Here is a 20321-nt window from a genome sequence, read left to right as displayed (position 1 = left end):
CACTCAAGCGTTAGTTAAGAGTTAAGACTCATATGGGCTGTTGGATGCGACGACGGTGACTTGCTATCATGGATGGACCCGTACAACTTCTTGCTATTTTGAGGAGTCTGCTTACTTCCACGCTAGCCTTCGTTTTTAGTACTACTGACTAACCGTTAATTTTTTAAAATTTTTACGTTTTTATTTGTCGACAGGGCTTGGCAGTCAGATGCGGTGGAAAACAAATGACGAAACCTACTTGAAGGGTGGCTAGTCAATAGGCATCCTACGACCGAAAGGGAAGGTTTTAGTTATTAGTATATAGTACAATACAAGTAAGCAAAGCATTTTTCTCGAAATCTTACGAAAGAAAAAGAGGCACAGATGAACTTAGCAGAATTGTGCTTTAGAGTCACCCTTCTTTTTCCTACCCTCCATTTGTTAATTTATTAAAAGAAACTACTTGAGTTGTGTGTGCTTCAAGGTCATGAGAGGCTGCTACCATTCACCTAATTTTACCACAACAATTTTAATCTCTCTCGGCCTGTTTTCTTTGTACCATTTTTACTCCTTTGATGCTATAGTTCTTTTCCGATGTTCAGATATGTGTATTTTGACAATTGAAAAACTTAAAATATTTTCATTGTCACTGTCTTTTTAATAATTAGAATTAAAGGGATAACAGTTCTAATTGAAATTTTTAAAAGAATATATCAAGTAGTTATTGAAAAATTCAGGGTTATTAAAGTAGTTATTAAAGTAGTACTCCAGGTCCAGGGAGATTAGTCTGGCAAAGCCAGAATACTCCCTGGTTGACAAAACAAAAAAAAAAGTAGTTATTGAAAAATTCACAAAATAACTTTGAGTACAAGTAACTGTGGGGTGACCATATTAGCTGTTTATTATGTTATTCATCTTTTACAAATAGGTTGAGTTTGATTTTTTCTTTTGTTTTTGGAAAATAATGTGCATCATTTTGCTTTTTTTTTTTTTTAAATTTTATATATTATCAAATTTTTTTGTTTTTGTGTTTGAAAATAGAAAAGGTAGCAAGATTATTGGTTGGTGCAATTGTACCAGTTGTATTTCCAATTGCGTGAAATAAATTTTCTCTCAGACCACGCTCTCTTTCTCTCCTCCCTCCCGTCTCCATAGATATATAAATACTAGTATTATATATAATCGTCTCCCCACAAACGTATCTTCTGTCTAAAGAACTGAAATTGTGAAAAAAAAAAAAAAAAAAAACAAAACACACAAACAAAAGGGGAGAGCAAAAGAGGAACAGAGGCCTTTACTTCCTTAACTTTTCTATCTATATGCTTCCTCTCGGATCTTGATTTTTATTCAAATATCATCTGGGTCTTTCTCATTTGGTAAATTTAAGCTCATGATTTTCATCGACTGTTAGTATGGTCCCTTTTTTAATTTCTTTTTTCATATGTATCTTTTCGGATAAAGTTTGAATCTTTATTGGTTTTAAGGAAATTTTTGATTGTGGGTCAATCTGTTTTTGATCTGTTTATTATCAGATGATCTGCTGTTTACCATCATATTATTGATTTTTTTAGTTGACTGATACAATCTTCACGTTTCTAGTAATTTCCTTGATAAAGAGAAGTTTCTTTTTAACTCAATCTGCATTCTGATGCTTTGTACTGGATGCTTTTTTTTTTGATTAAGCATTGGATAGTATCTTGGAGACTACTCCGAAAAATGGAAACTCAACTATCTATCTGCTAATGTATTTGGACAAATTTTGTATCACTTTGTAGATCTGTGTAAAGTCTGGATTTTTATCTAATTGATTGGATTTTAAGCAGATGATGTACCCTTATTCTGTCTTAGTGGGTAAAAATTTAGAATCTGTGGAAATTGAGTAATCAGATGGTTTCTATTGCGATGTGCAGAATGGAAATGGAGTCTGGCAAGTTGTTCATTGGTGGGATTTCTTGGGACACCGATGAAAAACGCTTGAGAGAGTATTTCGAAGCTTTTGGCGACGTGGTGGAAGCTGTGATCATGAAAGATCGGAACACGGGCCGCGCCCGTGGTTTCGGTTTTGTTGTTTTTGCTAACGCTTATGTTGCAGAAAGAGTTGTCAAGGAAAAGCACGTTATAGATGGCAGAACTGTAAGTAACTGGTTGCAGATGATTTTCTAGTTGACTTTCTTTTGGTATTTAATGACATTCTGATTGAAGCTCGTTAAATATCTGATTACGTGTACCCTGGCAATAATTTTCAATCCTACAATGCTCGTCAAAATCTTACTGAACTTTGTGGTTTGAAATTAGTGACGCATTTCTGTGACTCCAGAGTTCTGTCATCTTGTAACTTTGAGCCTGATTAATTACAGAATTTGGATTTGACGTGTCTTCAAGAGACTCTTTTGCTTGTTCTGTTTTGGATTGATGCAGCATGTGACTTTTCCTGATTGAACTAAAAGAATGTTCAAGGATGATGCGTCTTTAGAAATGCCTCTAATTAAGGAATGATAGCAATTTTGGAGTGTCTTCTGATAGTTCATAGTCTCACCACTGTGAAAGTGGTAATGGCATATGTTAATTTGAAAGAAGAAATGTCCCTCAGTAACATATGAAGACTTAGTGGAAATGACATATGATGGTGTTATGCTTACATTTGTGCAAATCTTCTTAATGCTTTACAAAAAATAAAATGGCAGGACAATAGGAAAGGATTGCCATATAATGGTCATTTTGCATCTCTTCTTTATGTTCTCTCGTTCAATACCTTGTATAGCAAAAAGCGAAAATGTTTCTCTCTTTCATATCTTTTTAAGTTAAGAATTCTGAAACCAGAGCAGAATGGGAAAAGGAGCAAGTCAGGACATTTTGGACTTTATCTCAAACTTCTTGTCAGCAGTTCCCCTCCGCACCCAAAAAGGAAAAAAATGAGGGCCTGGGTATACCTTTTTGGAAGTCCTCGTGTTTCTACATCTTCTACCGGTTTCACGCATCATTTTGAATTTATATTTAACAGTGTGTTCAATAACAAAGTGCTCTGTTCATGATTTTGATTAGAGACTGGGTGATGTCCTTTCAAAATTTATTTTTAATTATTCAGGTGGAGGCAAAGAAAGCTGTTCCCAGAGATGATCAACAGAATCTAAGCAGGAGCAATGGCAGTATTCAGGGATCACCCAGTCCTGCTCGCACAAAGAAGATTTTTGTAGGAGGTTTACCATCCACAGTCAATGAGAGTGACTTCAAGAAGTACTTTGAGCAGTTTGGTACAATCACGGATGTTGTGGTGATGTATGATCATAACACGAAAAGGCCTAGAGGTTTTGGTTTTATCACTTACAATTCAGAGGAAGCAGTAGATAGGGTTTTGCACAAAACTTTCCATGAGCTTAATGGCAAAATGGTTGAGGTCAAGCGGGCTGTACCCAAGGAGCTATCTCCAGGGCCAATAAGAAGCAACTTAAGTGGCTATGGTCATGGTTTGAATAGAGTCAACAACTTTCCTAATGCCTACCCTCAAGGATATAGCCCAAGCCCGATGGCTGGTTTTGGAATGAGAATGGATGGAAGATTTAGTCCAGTTACTGTTGGTCGGAGTGGATATCTACCCTTTAATTCCTCTAATTATGCTATGGGACCAAATTTGGATTCAGGCTTGAGTTCTGATTTTGGGGGAAGTGGGAGTTATAGTCCTAACATAGGTTATGGACGTGGTTTGAACCCTATTCAGAGTGTGTATTCAAACAGGTTTAGTGGTCCAGTTGGATATGGTGTAGGCATTGGTGGAAGTGGTTCTCTGGTGAACTCAGCCAGTCGAAACATGTGGGCTAACGGGGGTATAAATTATGATAGCAAGACTGTAAATTCAAATGATTTCGTTGGATCTGGAAGTGGGAATACTGAATTGCTTGGTGCTTTTGGAACTATTGGAGCAATTTGGGGTTCCTCTCCTGGCTCAGGTCAAGTTGGAGGAAATGGTTCTTTTAGCAGCAGTAGCATTAATTATGGCAGTGGAGAAGACAGCTTTATGGCTGGGGCAGGGTATGGAAAAGTCAGTGGAAGCAATGTTGACACGAATGCATCATATGCTGCAAGAAGTGATACACATGATATGGCTTTTGGAAACTTGTATGGTAGTGGTTCAATATATGATGAGCCCGCATGGCCATCATCATCTCCAGAGTTGGCAAGCTCTGGAACCTTTAGTTATAGGCTTGGGGATACCACTTCAAATGTTACACCCAGCAACTCTGTTGGTTATGTTGGTGGTTATAGTGTTGCAAGTAGATCTAATAGAGGTAAATATTACTTTTTCCCCCTATTCCTTTTTCCTTCAAGCTTTTGCTGTGGTATGTGGTGAAGTTTAATACTCAGCTTTCTCAATATGCACTATTGTCAAGCTGGATAACTTGTGGAGACATGTTAGGTACATTGTCTCCACAAAAATTGTAGTAGCTTTGCTTGAGATGCGTTTCCTTGCAAGTTCTTAGTAAATCTTCACCAGACATTTATCTCAGGGGAAATACTATGCAATTTATATAATGGTTCTACTTTGTGCCTTGTAAAATAAGTACAACATGGAATTGGTGAAAATCATTGGCATGAAGACAGCCTAGTTGACAGACATGAAATTGGTGCAAGTCTGGTCTGAAGTTTTTTCGTGCATTCAAGGAGAGCATGCATGTCATAGGTTCATTTGGTTCATGTGGTTTTCTTGGGTTTGCAATGCATCACTTGCATGATGTTAGTTTGATGCTTGTACTTGGCAAAATATTGCTATGATGACACTGATTTCGCAAAGATAGGATTTGTTTCCTTTGTAGGGTCAATTTCTGCTTTATAATACATTAAAAAGCCCAGAAAAATTGGGAGATAGTTTCTTCTCAAGTACCATAAACCAATGTTTTCATCTCGTTTTCTATGGGGTTTGAGAACGACATCAAAAGATTGAAAATAATTTGGGCTTGAAAAGGGGCAGGTACCTAACTTTGTTTAGTGGGGGGCAAAACTTGTAAAGGGAAAATGTGGCAAACTTCCTTTGACATATGACATCATGGTGTTTTCTTTATAAATGAAAAATAAAAAATCACATCAATATTGTGGATATATGAAACTTCAACATGGTTTTTCTATCTTCATAGTCATAACAAAATTTAAAATTTGTCTTAACATATGGTTATTAATTAATACTATGGAAATGGACAATAAAAATAGAATTTTGGGCTTTGATTGTTCATTAAATTAATAAATTTCTTAATGAACCAAACATGGATTATGAGTCAAATAAACTCTTCAATGGCATAAAAAAGGGTAAACATAATCTGTCCAGCAAGTTAAATTGGTGTACCAAAACAAAAAAGTGAGCAAAAGAGTAACTAGCCGAGGAGGCCTAGGTCCAGTGGCCGAGGTTGAGGCTTCAAGACTTAGAGGTCCTGGGTTATAGGTTCCCTTTCCCCTTCCCACTTCTTAAATCTCACACCTCTCTTGCTGGAAAAAATAAAAAATAAAAAATGCAAAGGAGTAATCAACATAAGCAAAATAGGAACCAAGTACCTACTAATGTGCTTACGAGTCTGTCTATAGAATTTAGTTGAATAAATGGGAAGTGGGGGCTAGTTACACTCTTGAGGTTTGAGCATCTTGTCAGTCCTAGGAGATTTAAAGGCTGCACTGGGGTCAATACCTCTTGTTTGAGTGTTGTCGATGGAGAAGATTTTTAGAGCTATTTATTTTGTATTATCCAATGCTCTAAATATTAAAGCATGTTCTTCATTTGGATATTAGTTCTTTTTAGCCATGCAAGTTATATTACTGCCCAACTATTGTTGCCTGAGAGTCCATCGGAAGTAGTTATTTTGTTTATTTAGAATGCATTTGATGCGAGTGACAGAATTTTGTTTACTGCCAACCTACCCCTTGAAGACCTACGATCATTCTTGTTCATACAGAAGAATAATCATTTAAAGCTTAGACAAGAGACAAGGCAACCCTCTCTTAAGAGGCCTTTTACAAATGAATGGCCTAGTAGATGAGATGCAATACAGCTAATTACGTCTCCCAATTTTATGTTCCAAGTCCCAGGGTTAATACTTATACTGTTCACAAGTTAAAGGTTTTGTGCACTTCATTATATTGCATATATTGTACTTCATGTGATGGTAATGAACCATGTTTAGATTCAAATTAGAGACTAGATGTTTCCTTTTATGAGAGAAATGATGTGCTAGTTATACGGCGTCGTTGATGCTTTTTTCTCTTCTATTGAGCACTGGAGTATTTGCAATTAGTATCTCAAGATTTTCAATGCATTTTTTACACATGCTTAATGAGTTAATATTGGTTTTATCTTTGACAAGTGGAGTAGATTTTCTATCTTGTTGATGCTGGTTTATTCTATGTTCTGTTGTTTTAATGGTGAAAGCTGTTTTTAATAGTTCTCTTGCAGTATGAAAATTTTAGGTTGGCTCTGTATGATGACTGGTTATTCAAATAGGTTGTATTAGACCATGCATCATTCATTATTTTTGTTCATTTGCTGTTTGCGTTTTGACTGTCATCGTTTGTTTGTTTTTTGGCTTAATTACATGCTTTATTAATTTGCTGCAGGAATTGCTGCCTAGGAGTATGCCATATGGATTTCGTAAAGTTGTAGGTGAAAGTACAAGCTGAACTACAATGACAGATGGTGAATTACTTGTTTATGTGGAAGGAAGATATATCTGGCTAGCAATGCATTTAGTTAGGTTCAATTGAAGTATGACTATACGGGTTCTATAGGACGCGCCAAGATGAGCATCTGCAAGGGATTTCGTGTAAGATTTGAACTTGAGTTTCTCAATATAGGTTTTGGTTCTAGGCATTTTGGTTGAGTTGTAAAATTGGATTGCGGGATATACAGTGAAATGTTGTGTCATGCATGTGTAGTGACATGGTGAGAGATAAAAAGAAAAGAACAAAAAAGGCAGATTTTTCGTTTCCCTCAGATTCTTTTTCCCTTTTCTGCTGTAATATTCGAACTAAATCTCTGGTATTTGTCAAAGTTCTTATTTGTTATAGCCGGCTTCCCTTCATGGGTTTTGCTATACGCAGACTGTAAGAAACGTTTCGTTCATTATTAGTGGAGTATCTGGAGAGGAAGATTGGCTATTCCATTCCTGGGGACAGGAATTACTAAATGCTGATTCAGTTTCTGTGAACTTGCTAGTTTAAAAGCTTTATTTCAGTATTGTTGGGAGTTCTTTCTTCATTTGAAATTCGTTTGTGTTTTGTTTACTTGCAGTGTTAGGTACTCATCCTCGTGGTGAATCCGAATATTGGGACGGTAAACGGCTCGAAAAATATAGATATAGTAAACTACTATTCTAAATATGCTGGGAAAGCCCAATCATTAACCATCAGATCAATAGCAATTTAAGCTGTCCTCCAGATGCCCTATTTGCTTGATGCTCAAATATGTTTCCAAGTTTGGACCAGGGAATCCTGGGTAGACGCTATAGCCTTTTATCTGTGCATTCACCTTCGATCAGAATCGTGTAATATACATACACGGATCACAAATATTGCACGAGACATGATGGTTTTTTCACTCATGGTGGCAAGCTAGTAAAATTCTGCATTATCAACCGTTTATATATATAATATCAGGAGTAAAATTTGTTGCCCTCTGCCCTTTGAATTTCTTTTTGTTTTCAAACAGTATTTTTCCACTATGATTGACGGTGAAAGGTTGCAGTTGTGTTTCCATCCAAAACGATGATATATTGAGGATGGGAGTTCAGAAAATGGTGGGGGAAGGCTCCTGTGCAGTTTGGGTTCAAGACAAAATGGACTTGTGAGTTACACCTTCTGTTCTGTGGAGTTACATATCTATTTTCGTTCCTTTTTTTTTTTTTCCCTCCGAATCATCACCACTTCCTTCCAAATACCATCCTAACACCTAAAAATAAACTAATAAAAGGAAAGGAAACGGATTTACGTACGAAGAGACCTCATCAATGCGAAAGACTTCTAATGTAGAATGAGTAATGATGATGTTTATCTGAGTACAACTTCCACGCAACACCAGCCTTCCAAATGCCATCCTAAAAATGGACCAAGAACAACTGCTACACTTCCCAATGCAAGTGCAAAGGGCGTGGGCTTCATATCTTCCCAGCGGCTAACAAGGAGTTTTGGAAAAAATACTGTGGTCGAAGAGCATTAATGATTGCTCGGAAGTTGGAAGTAACCTTTGGCATGAACGCAAAACCCACAGAAACAAAAATGAGTTGGGAGGATTCCACGAACCCATAACCTTTAGCAATCAAGCTTTGGGAAAGAGTTGCGTTCGCAAGTGCTGAAGCCATCTGAATCACATAGTTCCCATACTTATCATGTTCGCCAAGCTGTAACACTACTGTTGGTGTTACCGGCTGTAATCTCCTCCAAAACAAGAGGAAGACCTGCTTGGGATTGTTAGCACCTTTGCCTGATGATGTAAACTAAGTTCCATACTTGTACAGCAATACCGGCATGATCATTGATTTTGGTTTTGTTCCAATTAAACGGGTAAGCTAGAATAATCCCGCAAATTTACATTTCACTAGAAAGAGTTTAGGCATATACTACTCAAAAGAAAATCAAATGAAAGGCGATCTGCGTGGTCTGCAATTAGATTAAGAAGGCCGTATCCATTCCAGTCCCAATCAGCGCTCTTAATTGCCAATTTAACTGTTGGAAATAAGCCGGCATGGAGCTAGCATAGAGTAGGAAGTGAATTTCGTAGTACAGTGAATGGTAAAAGTTTCTAATCTTGGCTTGCAAAACGAAACATTCAAGAAGGATTGCTTCTCACTTACTACTTTTATGACAATTTCATTGAGGTATCCATTTGGGACCTTTCAATTAACCTCTGAAGAAATGGTTGGCCATGAGGGTCGCTCATGACATGACCAACCATTTAAGACAGGAGCAGACCTTCATCATTGTTTCTCTCATCTGATAATAGTATCCTTTTTCAATTAGCCCAATCCATTTCTCTGAAGTCTGAACCACTGGAAGTAATAAATACTTCATGTGCTTTGCAAGTCCCATGCAGTATCGTAATTAAGATACCAGAATATTTTTTTATAATTTTGATTGTTAACTTCATGCTAAAATATTTATCTATATCTTTCAATTTTTGTTTACCAACTCTTTCGAATGCATCAAGTATAGACTGATGTTTTCCTAAATTGACCCTTGTTTATTTCGAGCTTTCAATAATTTGTATCTTTAATTGTAACAAACAAAATATTGATGGTATCATGTCTTATCAAAGTTATTCAACATTTTTAATATCATTACACTTGAACCACAATAATTTGTATCCTTATATGATCATTACACATGAGCCATCAAACTGTAACTCTTAAAAAAAGAAAAAGATGTGACTAAATTGCTAAAGACATTAATATTTTGAACAATATGCCAATATCCACATCTTTGCTTATGGGTTTCCTTTTTTTTTTTTTGCTAATAATGCATGAAATGATTCAATATGAAATCAGATGCATGTTTTTAAAATTGAATAGATGTGAAGTCTTTGTACATGACTCTTTGCATTCTTTGTAGTGTTGTTGTTTTTGTTAATAATGTGACGCCATATTTAATTAATTCTTTATTCCTACTCATTCTTGTAAATTGAAAATTTGTTTGAAGAGATAGTTGCAAATTCCATTTCTTTATTTTTTGGTTTTTACTTCATTTATATTTTAGTCTTTTTGGCAGGCCCCTTAAAAAAGTACAAAGGACCCCTATGTCTATACAAAGTGAACCTTGAGATGGATTGCAGGGTAATCAAAGGGTTTTATATTATTATTACTTTTTAATAATTTATACTTGACGTTCTATTTTGTAACTGTTAGCATAACTTTTTTAATCCTCCCAAGTCCCACCCTTTCCTCTATCTATCCCACCACCCTCAACCGTTAGGCGCAGGATTTGAACTCGGGAAAGACTTGAGAGCCCTTATCTGACCATTGTCAGTGTCACCACAGCTAATAGACAATAAATATCATCATTATTGGACTAATAACCATCATTATTTATCATGTCATAATTTAAATTTAATGTTACATTTCTTTAACTGTTACCACAATTTTGGTGAAAATCAATCATGTTGTTCGATTCTAAGACCCTACTACAGCTTTCTGACCTGAAGATGGTTTGGGATCTCCATCTACCGGAAAAACTACAACACTAAAAAGATTTAGGCAAGGTAAACTGCCCAGTAATTAATGGTGCGAGTGTTAGCCGGAATTTGGCAGATATTGCCAATTTCCACTGGTTGTTTATTGGCTGATTCATGAGAAAAAAAAAAAAAATTTGAATCTCCTCTGCTAGCTAGTATGTGTTGGGATCGGAATTTCGGCTTCGGCTTAAATCCTCCATGATTGGTCAAAGCAAACACCTTCTATCCGATGCGGGAGAGAACCACCAAACATCCTAGCCATTGTGCACGGTTACCTAGAATCTGGCACATGTAAAAAGTACGATGAAAATGTTTTTTTAATCTCTGCTCTTCCAACATTTAACATTCCTAGCCTAACCAAGATTGCTCGAATTCATTAAAAAAAAAAAAAAGGAACAAACTGTTATCAAGAAAGGATAAAACCAAATAAGTAATTGTTATGTATTAATTATGACTTGAAATTCTTCTCAGCTACGCGACATCTTTTTTCATTTCGTCATTTGTGCACTGCTGGTTAAGCACTCAAATTTAGAGCAAGAAGGCTCAAATCTATAGCAGGGTCCCTTGGATTTAGTCTTATGGACAATGTTAAAATCTAGTAATGAAAATGTCTGGAGAAGCCTGAAGAGGTGATTTTTGGTGGGCAGATAGACCGACCTAAATCAGTCCTCTTTGGGATGAGGTGGTGTACCTTTGCTTGTCCGAAGTGGATGGCGGGGCTTCTCCCCTGGTATCACTCCGACGATTAAGTTAGTATGAGAACGAGAAAGATAATTGTATATGAGAATGAACAGTCCGCTTACTTGTTGGGAGTGTGTGGGGTATTTATGGAGTGAGAGTGGATGGCAGGACGGAGGTCTTATGCCGGTGGGACCCATGCCCTGCCATTACGGCTCTGCTCCCTGTCAGATGGCCTGACCCTGACACTGTAGCCGCCTGGACAGGGTGACGAGGAGTCCTTTGCAGTAGTCATTAAGTGCGACAGTGCTTTTCAGATAAAGCACTGATCCCGGGTGATGTCAGGTGTCTTGGCATCATCATCGTGCAGCTGAGGTGGAGTTGCCGAGGTCACCTACACGGTAGACTGGGGATGTGGCCGAGCTTAGGGGGTATGCCCAAGACACGGATGAGCTCTGATGAGGGACGAGGTGAGTTCGCCTCGGACATGCGGGGTGGCCGAGGTGAGCACCCTCAAAGCCAAAAGAAAATTTCACAAGCTCGTTTTTACAAGTTGGATCCCCAGTGGCCACAAGACTTTGCTCTATCACTACTTAATTCTACCGTAGCATCTTCCCTTGAAATTAATTAGGAAGACGGGGGTTTGATCTATCACTTCTCTCTTTGCTTGCCCCAGAGGTTCTAACATACAACACCATCACTAAAATAAACAATCTGAATAGACTGTTGGCAAGGGAGAGGGCAACAGCAGATGAATGAACAAAAATTGGAAATATTACAGTCCAGAAATTGAGTCCAGAAAAGTCCCCGTGTCATATATCCTATGTCATTGTTCTGCATGCTATATAAATGTACAAGCATCGAATTCAACCAAACAAATCTCTGATTTTGAGGTTGGATTGCAGTAACCAAGTATGAGCAAAATGGAGGCACATTCAGAAGTTTATTGTGTAAGTTGTCAATATGACAGGACTCCTTTGATATCCAAGAAGGATGCCTCATCAGTGATTACATCAGTTTTTGCTGAAACAAGTCTAAGCTAAAAGTTGCATGCACGGTACGTAATTTTAAAATCTAATATTCCCTTTAAATGGAATCCTTTGAATAATGCCCATTCCAAAATGTAGTACCTGCTGTCATCTCATCAATCTCCATTTCTATGACATTGTCTTGTCCTGGGAAGAAATTTCAATGCAGTGAGTGAGTCAGTAAAAATATTGCAAAAAGTTTTGGGAAGCTTTGTCAGTGCAACAGAAAATCTATTTAACAACAATACCTTGCGTTCTGCATAAAATTAGTTTTGCTGAAGAGTTTTTCCCACATTGGAATGTAGAGCTCGTGCAAGATGTTTAACATGAATCAACCGTATCTTTCTTCCAGTAACACCTGGACGACAAACATAAACTAGTCCATAAACCGTGAAAAAACACGTTCAGGCCTTGATCTTTGTACATTAAACTATACTTATCCTGACATGGAATGGCAGGTCAAAAAAATGCTAAAAAAGTTTGATCCTGCACTTACAATGTGGATTTACTATTTCCTCGTTTATCACAGCTGCTCCAATTTGTCGACTGTCTCTGTCTGTGCCAGTTTTATCTACAGGAGAATTCAGTCTTCGCGCGAGTTGTTTTATTTGATTTAAGCGCAGAATTCTTGGATACTTGTATGATTCATTTAGAGTTGTTTCACCTATTGGATTCACAAGCAAGTAGCATAACTATGTGATGCGCCACTACAGAAAGATACAGAGAATAAACATTTATCATATGCTGATTTACTAACAGTCTGCTTTTTACCCCTTTAACTTGTCATACATGTATGTTTAGACGCAACAAGTAAAAGAACATTTACCATCAAACTTGATGACAGAAGCATGCTTTTCATATGCTCCACCAAATCCATCTTCAAATGTTCCACAATTAGATTGGATAGTAAATTCTGGAAGGGAAACCAGGGCAAGATTATCATTTTGCACGTCCGATTCGACTTCACTACTCGCATTGCTCAAGTTAACATGTGTTTGCTGAAAGCCCAATTGAGCGTTGGCTGCTCTTTGTCTTCGCAACTGATAGTTTCTACGCCGTCTAGCCAAGTGTCTCTCCCTCTCTTCAAGACTCATAGACTGCCTCCTTTGTCTGTCTCGCATTCGGCGACGTTCCCTCTCTCGTTCTTTTTGTCTAGCACGCCAGTCTGCATACTCTTGTGACTCGTCAGTCGCCATTAATTTGAACGGCTTCTTGAAGGTCAACTCATCCAAAAGTTCACCTTAACGTTCTTACAATATCCTGCAACTATCCCTCCATCAGCTTATCACGTTTTTGATAATCTGCAAGTATAAACTTACTGCTTTCAGTAGCAAATATTGTAGATGAGGTTTCCCAATTCTATAATTTTTGTAATGCTCCATACAAAAAGATATCATAATCTGTCATGAAATATTCAAGGGGGTCAGGCCTCACCTGCATAACTAAAAGGAACTTTTCTGTTCCCTCAGAGCTTTAAAGGCATTGTGCGGAATAATACTGAAAAAATACAATAGTTCAATATACGAAATAATTTGGACAAGAATATCAATTTTTCTTGAATTTGATGTATCAGGCTGATCTGTAGAAAAGAACAAAAAACAGCCCGACTGACATTGGCGAATAGAAACGCACACTCAGGCACTATTTTTAGTCCTGCATTATCATCCACGCCCACTCATAAACAACACACACAGTCACACAATCTTTTGCCTGAAAAAAAAAACCCTTTTAAAAAAAAATTGCTTTTCAGGGTAGGAAGAATACACTGGCACATGTATATCTACTTGAATTTCATTACACACCATATGTATAGCGTTGCACCAATTTTCAGCCTTATTCCTTGGAAGCTATAATTACAATTGAAACAACTTATACAAAGAATCACATTGGTAAAATCAGAAAACAGGCAAAAGCCAGAGAAAACCAAAAGTTCATCTTCATTTTCGAGCCAGAAAATTTCGTGAAAATTGGGGGAAAAGCCATATCAGCTTTGCTGGCGGCCCTCAAATATATAAACAGATATGCAAAACCCGCGTGTGGATACTAGACTAGATATGCAGGTTAGGCCGCGACATTTTACTGAATATGGATAACCTTCAATAGCCATCTTCTAAAATTTGGAAGATATGAATTAAAAAAAAAAAAAAAGAAAAACAAGAAGAAAAAGGCAAAAATGAATAAACGCGCTAATGTGTGACATACCTAATAGAGGGTTGGTACGAGGTTTCACAGGGAGACAAATCAGCGAGCGGTGTCAGACTGGAATGAAATGATGCTGATGGCTGATATGACTATCCTAAGTATGGTTTTTTCTTGGAATGGACCCTTCACCTTGACCTTGGGGGCATTATTAATGTCTGGTGGCAGAGAAGCCAGAATGTTAGATTGATCCAGCGACGCAACTGTCCCGGTGCTGCCCCAAGCTCAATTTTCTAATTGGCCAGGCTGCTTGTATTTGGGAAAAGGGGGTTCATTTGAACAAACAGACCATTAGTTCTTGTTTGGCACCTCGCACTATCATGGAGCAAATTCGAGGGGATTTACCAAATATGGTATCTTATTAATTCATGTCATCAATTCTGTCCATTTTCTTGGGACTCGAAGCAATTTAGCCGTCTGGTTTCAGGGAAGGTCAAACAGAATAAGCGCAGGTGACACCGGTGCTCTTTTTGACTTAAAATGGTTCATCATATTTCCTCCATTTCGTGCCATAAAATTTAATGGAATCCCCAAAGATGGATTTTTTCATGTTCCATCCTAAATAAATTTTATGTCCCCAGATGGCGTGGCAGTGGCAACTGACAAAACTCATAAAACTTGTATATGATTGAAATTTTGTTTTTAAGGAAAAAAATTTGATAATTGGAAACGTTTTCATGACATTCCCATTTGGGTTGCTATCTTTTGAAATTTTTGAAGAAAAATGTATTATAGCAATTTGATATATATTAGGTAAAAAAATGATAAAAAAATGTGTTCATAAAAAATGTGAAAAACCCTTTTCTAAAAAACTGCAATCCAAACAACCCCTGTGAACGTCAATATGAGTTTGTATTAGACTTAGATTCAAACTTCTATTTCGATATGAGAATAACTCCTAAGATTCAAGTATTGAAGAAGCAAATCTTGGGCGCCCCGGGGGGGGGGGAAGGGGAGAAGTGATTGGATTTCTCATACATGAGAGATTTTTTCAAAATCCATGGCAACATGTGACGAACAAGATAAAATTGGGCCTAATCCTCGGTAATTCGCAAACTGCCAAAGTCTGAAAAAAGGGGGAAAAAAAAAAGAAGAAAAGAAATGGCTAACAGAGATTATGCCTGGTCAAACAACCTAACTATTAGGACTAACGCACGCCCGAAGCAGTTAAAAGAAACACTAACGTCTCTTCCTTTACCAAGAAGTGTAGGTTCTGAGCTCACAATTTCAAGTTTTAATCCCTATGCTGGCTAGTTTACATGTACAAAGTAGTCGTCGACTCTCAAGAGGAAGGTCCTAAAGAAATATAGCTAGTCTTAGCTAGAGAATAAGTACAAGTGACAGCAACAATGGCAGTACAAAGTGGCACGAATTGATAGGCAAAATTTTTATACATTTCACGCAGCAATTGCTGGTGAGATCTATCTCCAAGCGGAACAAGTTGCGAGGGCTCTGTTCTTCCATCCAAGATAGAGTGCACCATCCCTGTCAACAAGCCAGTAATTGGAGCTGTACTCCTTCAACATGTCCCTGATGGCATTGCCTACTGAGAAACTCAAAGGGCAAGGCACAAATCCGGCCATCGCAAGTCTCAACCTCCACTTACCAAAAAGTTCGTGCCTTTCTACCCGGTCAGCTCCTTCACATGCTACAATGTTGACAATGTCCCTTGCAATGCAATGCTCCTCCGCGCTTATCCGCTGTTTATCATTCCTTGGGCGGGTAGCATCTATCGACTCAAACATAGCTGTGTAGTACTCCAGCGTTTCACAGAACCGATGATAGAATGGGGCTGTATTCGTGTTTGACTCCTGCTCAACAAGAGTAACTACCTTGGGTGACAAGCTCTTTATTAGTCTCAGTAAGCGGTCTCGATGATTCATTGTGTTTACACTCTCGTCAGGCATGTGGTGCAGCATGTAAGGAAAATTAACAGCCAGAGCTTCTCCATGTCGAACCTTGAGATTTTCCAGCTCTACCTCACATCCTGAGAGAGCCGCACCATGGAATTCAAATGGCACCCCACAAGATGCCGCAACGTTGGCTAACCTCTGACCCACAACATCAAGTCCTCCGCCTCGGGCATGAACAGACTGGGAGTCATCAACACCTGTCACACGAATGAATGGAGGTCCACCAGGACGATGTGCAAGCGCCTGAATAAAAGAAACCCACTGGCTTCCCTGAGCAAGACAAAAATCAATGACGTGTATTCTGTTTTCATGTTCCATAGCTTCACCAATCACAACATTGGCAGACATGTAGGCAAACTTGAAGTATGGGCAGATTTGATAGAGAAAATGCATATATGACATTAATTCTGGACCTGTTGGTTCTTTGCATTTCAGTTTTTTGTATATTATGCTTCCTGAGGACAACAACCGTGCTCTAAGCCCTTCCATCATATATGCACTTAATCGCTGAATAGGATCCCCAGAGATTGAAACCCTCTGTTCTAACTCATTCATCAAACCTTGTGCAGTGGAAATCTCAGCATTTGATACTGCTTCAGCACAGGCAAGAAGTAATTGTTTCAAGTCCATGGTATGGGCCATTTGCACCACTCGGTTCTCCCTTGTTGAGAAAACAGGTTGACCCACTACATTGTTGACGGAGCAAGAGCTGCTGTCATCAATTTCAGACTCTTCCATTAATTTGATCTCCAATTCTCTCAGCACATTCCTCAATTCATTGCTATCATCAACACCAGAGGACCCACTTAATGGTGAACCATAAGTATTATCAGAAGAGTGATGGACATCTGACATATAGGACTGTGAACATTGTGGTGAGAAAGGACTTCTATTAGATGAGACGCTCACAGTAGAAGGTGAATCGCTGTTAACATAATCAGTCATTGGTAAGGATTCCAAGGTGGCAAATTGTTCGTTGCAAGCTTGAAATGACACCTGGGCCCCTTGGCTGCTATTATCAGCACAGACATTGCTGTTCAATACCTGGAAAGGGGACAAGTTATATGACTCGATCTGCTGAAAGGGTTGATGGTACAACATGTGGATGGCTTCTGAAGTCTGAGAAGCCTGGGATGCTTGCATCTGAGAGTAAGTGAATGAATTGGCTCAGCTATGACAAGTCAAGGTAGGGTAATCACAGGCAAAGGTAACCTATTGAAAAAGAAAAGCGACCAATTTGTCAAACAACTTGCTCAACAAAAGTCACAATCAAGACTTGGCAAACAAAGAAAACAGCAAGCTATTAAATCTTAGTAAATATAAGATGTTACATATGATGCAAATAACAAATCAAATGTTCCCTCCAGTCTCCTGAATGACCTCATCTGTCATTCTAACTCAGCATTCGTTTCATCCTAACCACAAGAAAGGGAATACATTTGTCTCTCTTACAAGGAGATAAAATGCCTGCTGGGATAATCCACCTTCAGCTTGCAAGAAACAACAGTAAGAACTTCAGCCTCATAAGGCAAATAACTCTCATAGAAAGTATTTCCACAATAAACTGAAAGCTAATAAGACCACTTAGCATAAGCCCCATAAAACGCAGCCAATACTGTAACCAGTTTTACCAACCTGTATTTTTGGTTTTAAACAAGCACTTGTTCGTTTATCAGATTTGACTTTCTACCATTTGAAGATGAAGATATAAATGCAAGGTACATTACAAATGCCCCTTGTCTAATCATCCGAAGAAACAAAAGAGGGCCTTTTTGTTTATCTCCGGTGACATTTGCGGCTGTTCTGCTATATCAGAGAAAGAGATGAAAGGACAAATAAAGAGTTTGACAATTCAGCTGATACTACCATGCCCATTACAGATGTCTTATGATTGCCGCTCTTGCAGGTAACATGAATTTCCCATTATCTTCTCAAAGGCACACCATAAGATAACAAGTTTCAAGGGGAACATATTGCAATTCACCCAACTCCAACTAAGCTCAGACTCCTAAAGAAATTCAATTTGAAAAAATGCTTCTAACTCAACTTTAACTTCGAAAGGTGAAGTAGTCAAAATTCCACTATGCACCTTATTAGGCAACTCGATATGTTTGATGTAGAAGCATCACATCCCAAAGTGGAATATGTGGTTGACTTATCTACTGGCGCAAGAAATATAGGATTCTATGACAAACGACCAAACAAGGATGATTACTACTTCAAATTTGAGAAACAATTCCCTATAACAGAGTAGCATTATCACCAAACCGAGATAAAAATCACTCTTAGAACATCTTGAAAAACTTTTGTGAACTATCAAACTAAGATACGCAGAACTGATCACAGGCTCTTAAAGCAGGGGAAATTCAAATAGTATTTGACAAGCTCATTAAACTTGAGATCAGCAATGAGGTCAATGAACTAGAAATCCGCAAACAGCCAGCAATTTAGTGGCTCGGAGTTCAATCATTCTAGACGCCTTATAATTTCTCTTTGCCATTAGAAATTCCCAAGGCCTTCTTTATTAAGATGCTTTGATGAAAATGAGTAGGAATCTTCCAAAAAAGTAGGCATATGACGTCCAAAAGTTCTCCTTTCTCCTTTTCCTCAAAAAGCTGAGACTCCTCACCAACCAACCGATTTCCATTCCATCCTGTTAACCTTCCAGTCAGCCCTCAATAATCCTAATTTGGATTACTACCGATCTACTCACAAAAGGCTAGTATTTTCCAGGAAGTAATAAGAAAAAGGAAACAAGTAATCCATTTTGATAGTAAAAATAAGATACAAGCGGAAAATTGGAAACCAAAAATTCATGAAAGGAAAATAAAGTACCTTTAGGACATGCAATTAACCAATTTACAGAGAAGAAACCCCGCAAGAACCAACAACCCTTTCGCTTTGTACTCTTCGGAGCATTCTAAGATAGAAATCAAGATCAAACCTGTGAGAAATCCCATAAATTCAGTCCGAATTCAAAAGTTGGAAGAACATAATTTTGACATAAAAGAAATGAGAAAAAGATTCAGGAATGAAAGCAAGGAAGGAAATAGGGCAAGATGGATCCAAAGTCAAACACAGAACTCTATTTTACCTGCAAAAAATGGGAGGCCGTGCTTGGTAATAACAACAAGGAGAAGAATTTTATAGCCTTTATAGAAACAAAATGAAGAACCAAGAGTTCACAGTGGTTAGGTCTTCATTCACTGACCAATACGAGCAAGTAGAAAAGACAAATCAACAGAAGCGAACAAAACCCAAAACCAAAAACACCAAAAAAAGAAGGAAAAAAATCCACATCTTTAGACTGAATTTCATGAGATCAATCATCAACCCAGATAATGAATAAGACGAATGCTTAAACTCTCAATAGAGTCAAACGCATGCAAAGAATAAGCAAAAGGATCCCTTTTGGATATGATATGATACAAGAAGGAGCAATCACAAATGAAAGAAACCATTCTGTACCTTTGAGAGGCTTCAAGTCGTACGGGTCTTGTGATATGTATCTAAGATTGATGAAAGGCCAATGCTTTACGCTTCTGTTTTCCTTTTGGCTTTTTATTTTTATGGGGGTTGTGTGTTTCAAGAAGCAATCGAAAGAGAGCGACCCCTTGACTTTGGACTTCGATGCAGCTAGAAGAAAGAAACAAAGAATCAGGGAGCTGTTGATGCAGTATATATGATGCTGCAGCAGAGTGGAGGTGGGCTTAGTACTTAGTAGTTAGTGGTGGTAGGAAGGCGAGAGGAAATGCTAGAATTAGTAATCATCAAGTAGCACTCCTGAAGCTAAAGATACTCGGTCATTTATTGGCAAACCGCACAGCGCAAACGTGTAGACCGGACCGAAACTAGAATTTATCAGTTTATAGATTAATAACTACGAAAGCACGAGGTTTTTTTTTCCCAATCTTTTCAAAATATATGTATATATATTTCCAAAATTCAATCCCAGAAAATTTTGCCCACAGTGATGCTTTTTTGAGTTTATTTTCAAAATAATCCTATTTTGAAAAAATATAACTATATTGATCTCCTTTTTGAGTTTATTTTCAAAATAATCTTGTTTTGAAAAAATATACCTACATTGATCTAGTGTTTGGATAACACAAATATCTCAAATAATATTTCGCTTGCATCATAAACACATTTCTCAACCCACCTTTTTATATTTTCAATTACCTTTTCATCTCACGTACATCACATCACGAAAAGTGCTACAGTAATTATTCCAAATAATACTCTATCCAAACTCCATTTTCTCTCTTCCCTTTGGATTTCTTTCCAATTTTCCTCCTCATCTTGCTGCTTTTTTTTCCCCACAGCATC

At 37.8% G+C, this 20321-nt stretch overlaps 2 protein-coding genes across 6 annotated transcripts; one reads left to right on the top strand and one right to left on the bottom strand.

Moving 5' to 3' along the window:
* The first annotated feature begins 1129 nt into the window (after positions 1-1129).
* Positions 1130-7160, top strand: LOC113783326 (heterogeneous nuclear ribonucleoprotein 1-like). Of its 2 annotated transcripts, none has more exons than XM_027329427.1 (4): positions 1130-1385; positions 1890-2112; positions 3065-4262; positions 6571-7160. In XM_027329427.1, the coding sequence occupies exons 2-4, from the start codon at positions 1891-1893 to the stop codon at positions 6582-6584; spliced, it is 1434 nt and encodes a 477-aa protein (XP_027185228.1). In that variant the 5' UTR covers positions 1130-1385; position 1890; the 3' UTR covers positions 6585-7160. The 2 variants fall into 2 exon arrangements, with proteins under 2 accessions (XP_027185228.1, XP_027185227.1); XM_027329426.1 differs by having other exon boundaries at positions 1131-1355.
* Positions 7161-15245: 8085 nt separating this feature from the next.
* On the bottom strand, positions 15246-19733 carry LOC113783073 (scarecrow-like protein 13). 4 transcript variants are annotated; one of them, XM_027329098.1, is made up of 4 exons: positions 19461-19733; positions 19087-19198; positions 18828-18936; positions 15246-17204 (listed from the first exon to the last, which is right to left on the bottom strand). In XM_027329098.1, the coding sequence occupies exon 4, from the start codon at positions 17133-17135 to the stop codon at positions 15501-15503; it is 1635 nt and encodes a 544-aa protein (XP_027184899.1). In that variant the 5' UTR covers positions 17136-17204; positions 18828-18936; positions 19087-19198; positions 19461-19733; the 3' UTR covers positions 15246-15500. The 4 variants fall into 4 exon arrangements, with proteins under 4 accessions (XP_027184899.1, XP_027184898.1, XP_027184901.1 ...); XM_027329097.1 differs by lacking the exon at positions 19087-19198; XM_027329100.1 differs by lacking the exon at positions 19087-19198 and having other exon boundaries at positions 15246-17135.
* Positions 19734-20321: the final 588 nt, after the last annotated feature.

The sequence above is a fragment of the Coffea eugenioides genome, chromosome 9 (assembly GCF_003713205.1).
Source record: "Coffea eugenioides isolate CCC68of chromosome 9, Ceug_1.0, whole genome shotgun sequence".
In the NCBI taxonomy this organism is placed as follows: domain Eukaryota; kingdom Viridiplantae; phylum Streptophyta; class Magnoliopsida; order Gentianales; family Rubiaceae; genus Coffea; species Coffea eugenioides.
This window is presented reverse-complemented; position numbering and strand designations above follow the sequence as displayed.

What these genes read in the sequence shown, in the direction of transcription:
- LOC113783326 (XM_027329427.1), top strand. Translation starts at nt 1,891, where the DNA reads ATGGAAATGGAGTCTGGCAAGTTGTTCATTGGTGGGATTTCTTGGGAC. An exon ending in ACGTTATAGATGGCAGAACT is followed by an intron (nt 2,113 to 3,064) that starts GTAAGTAACTGG and finishes TTAATTATTCAG; the next exon opens with GTGGAGGCAAAGAAAGCTGT.
- LOC113783073 (XM_027329098.1), bottom strand. Translation starts at nt 17,135, where the DNA reads ATGCAAGCATCCCAGGCTTCTCAGACTTCAGAAGCCATCCACATGTTG.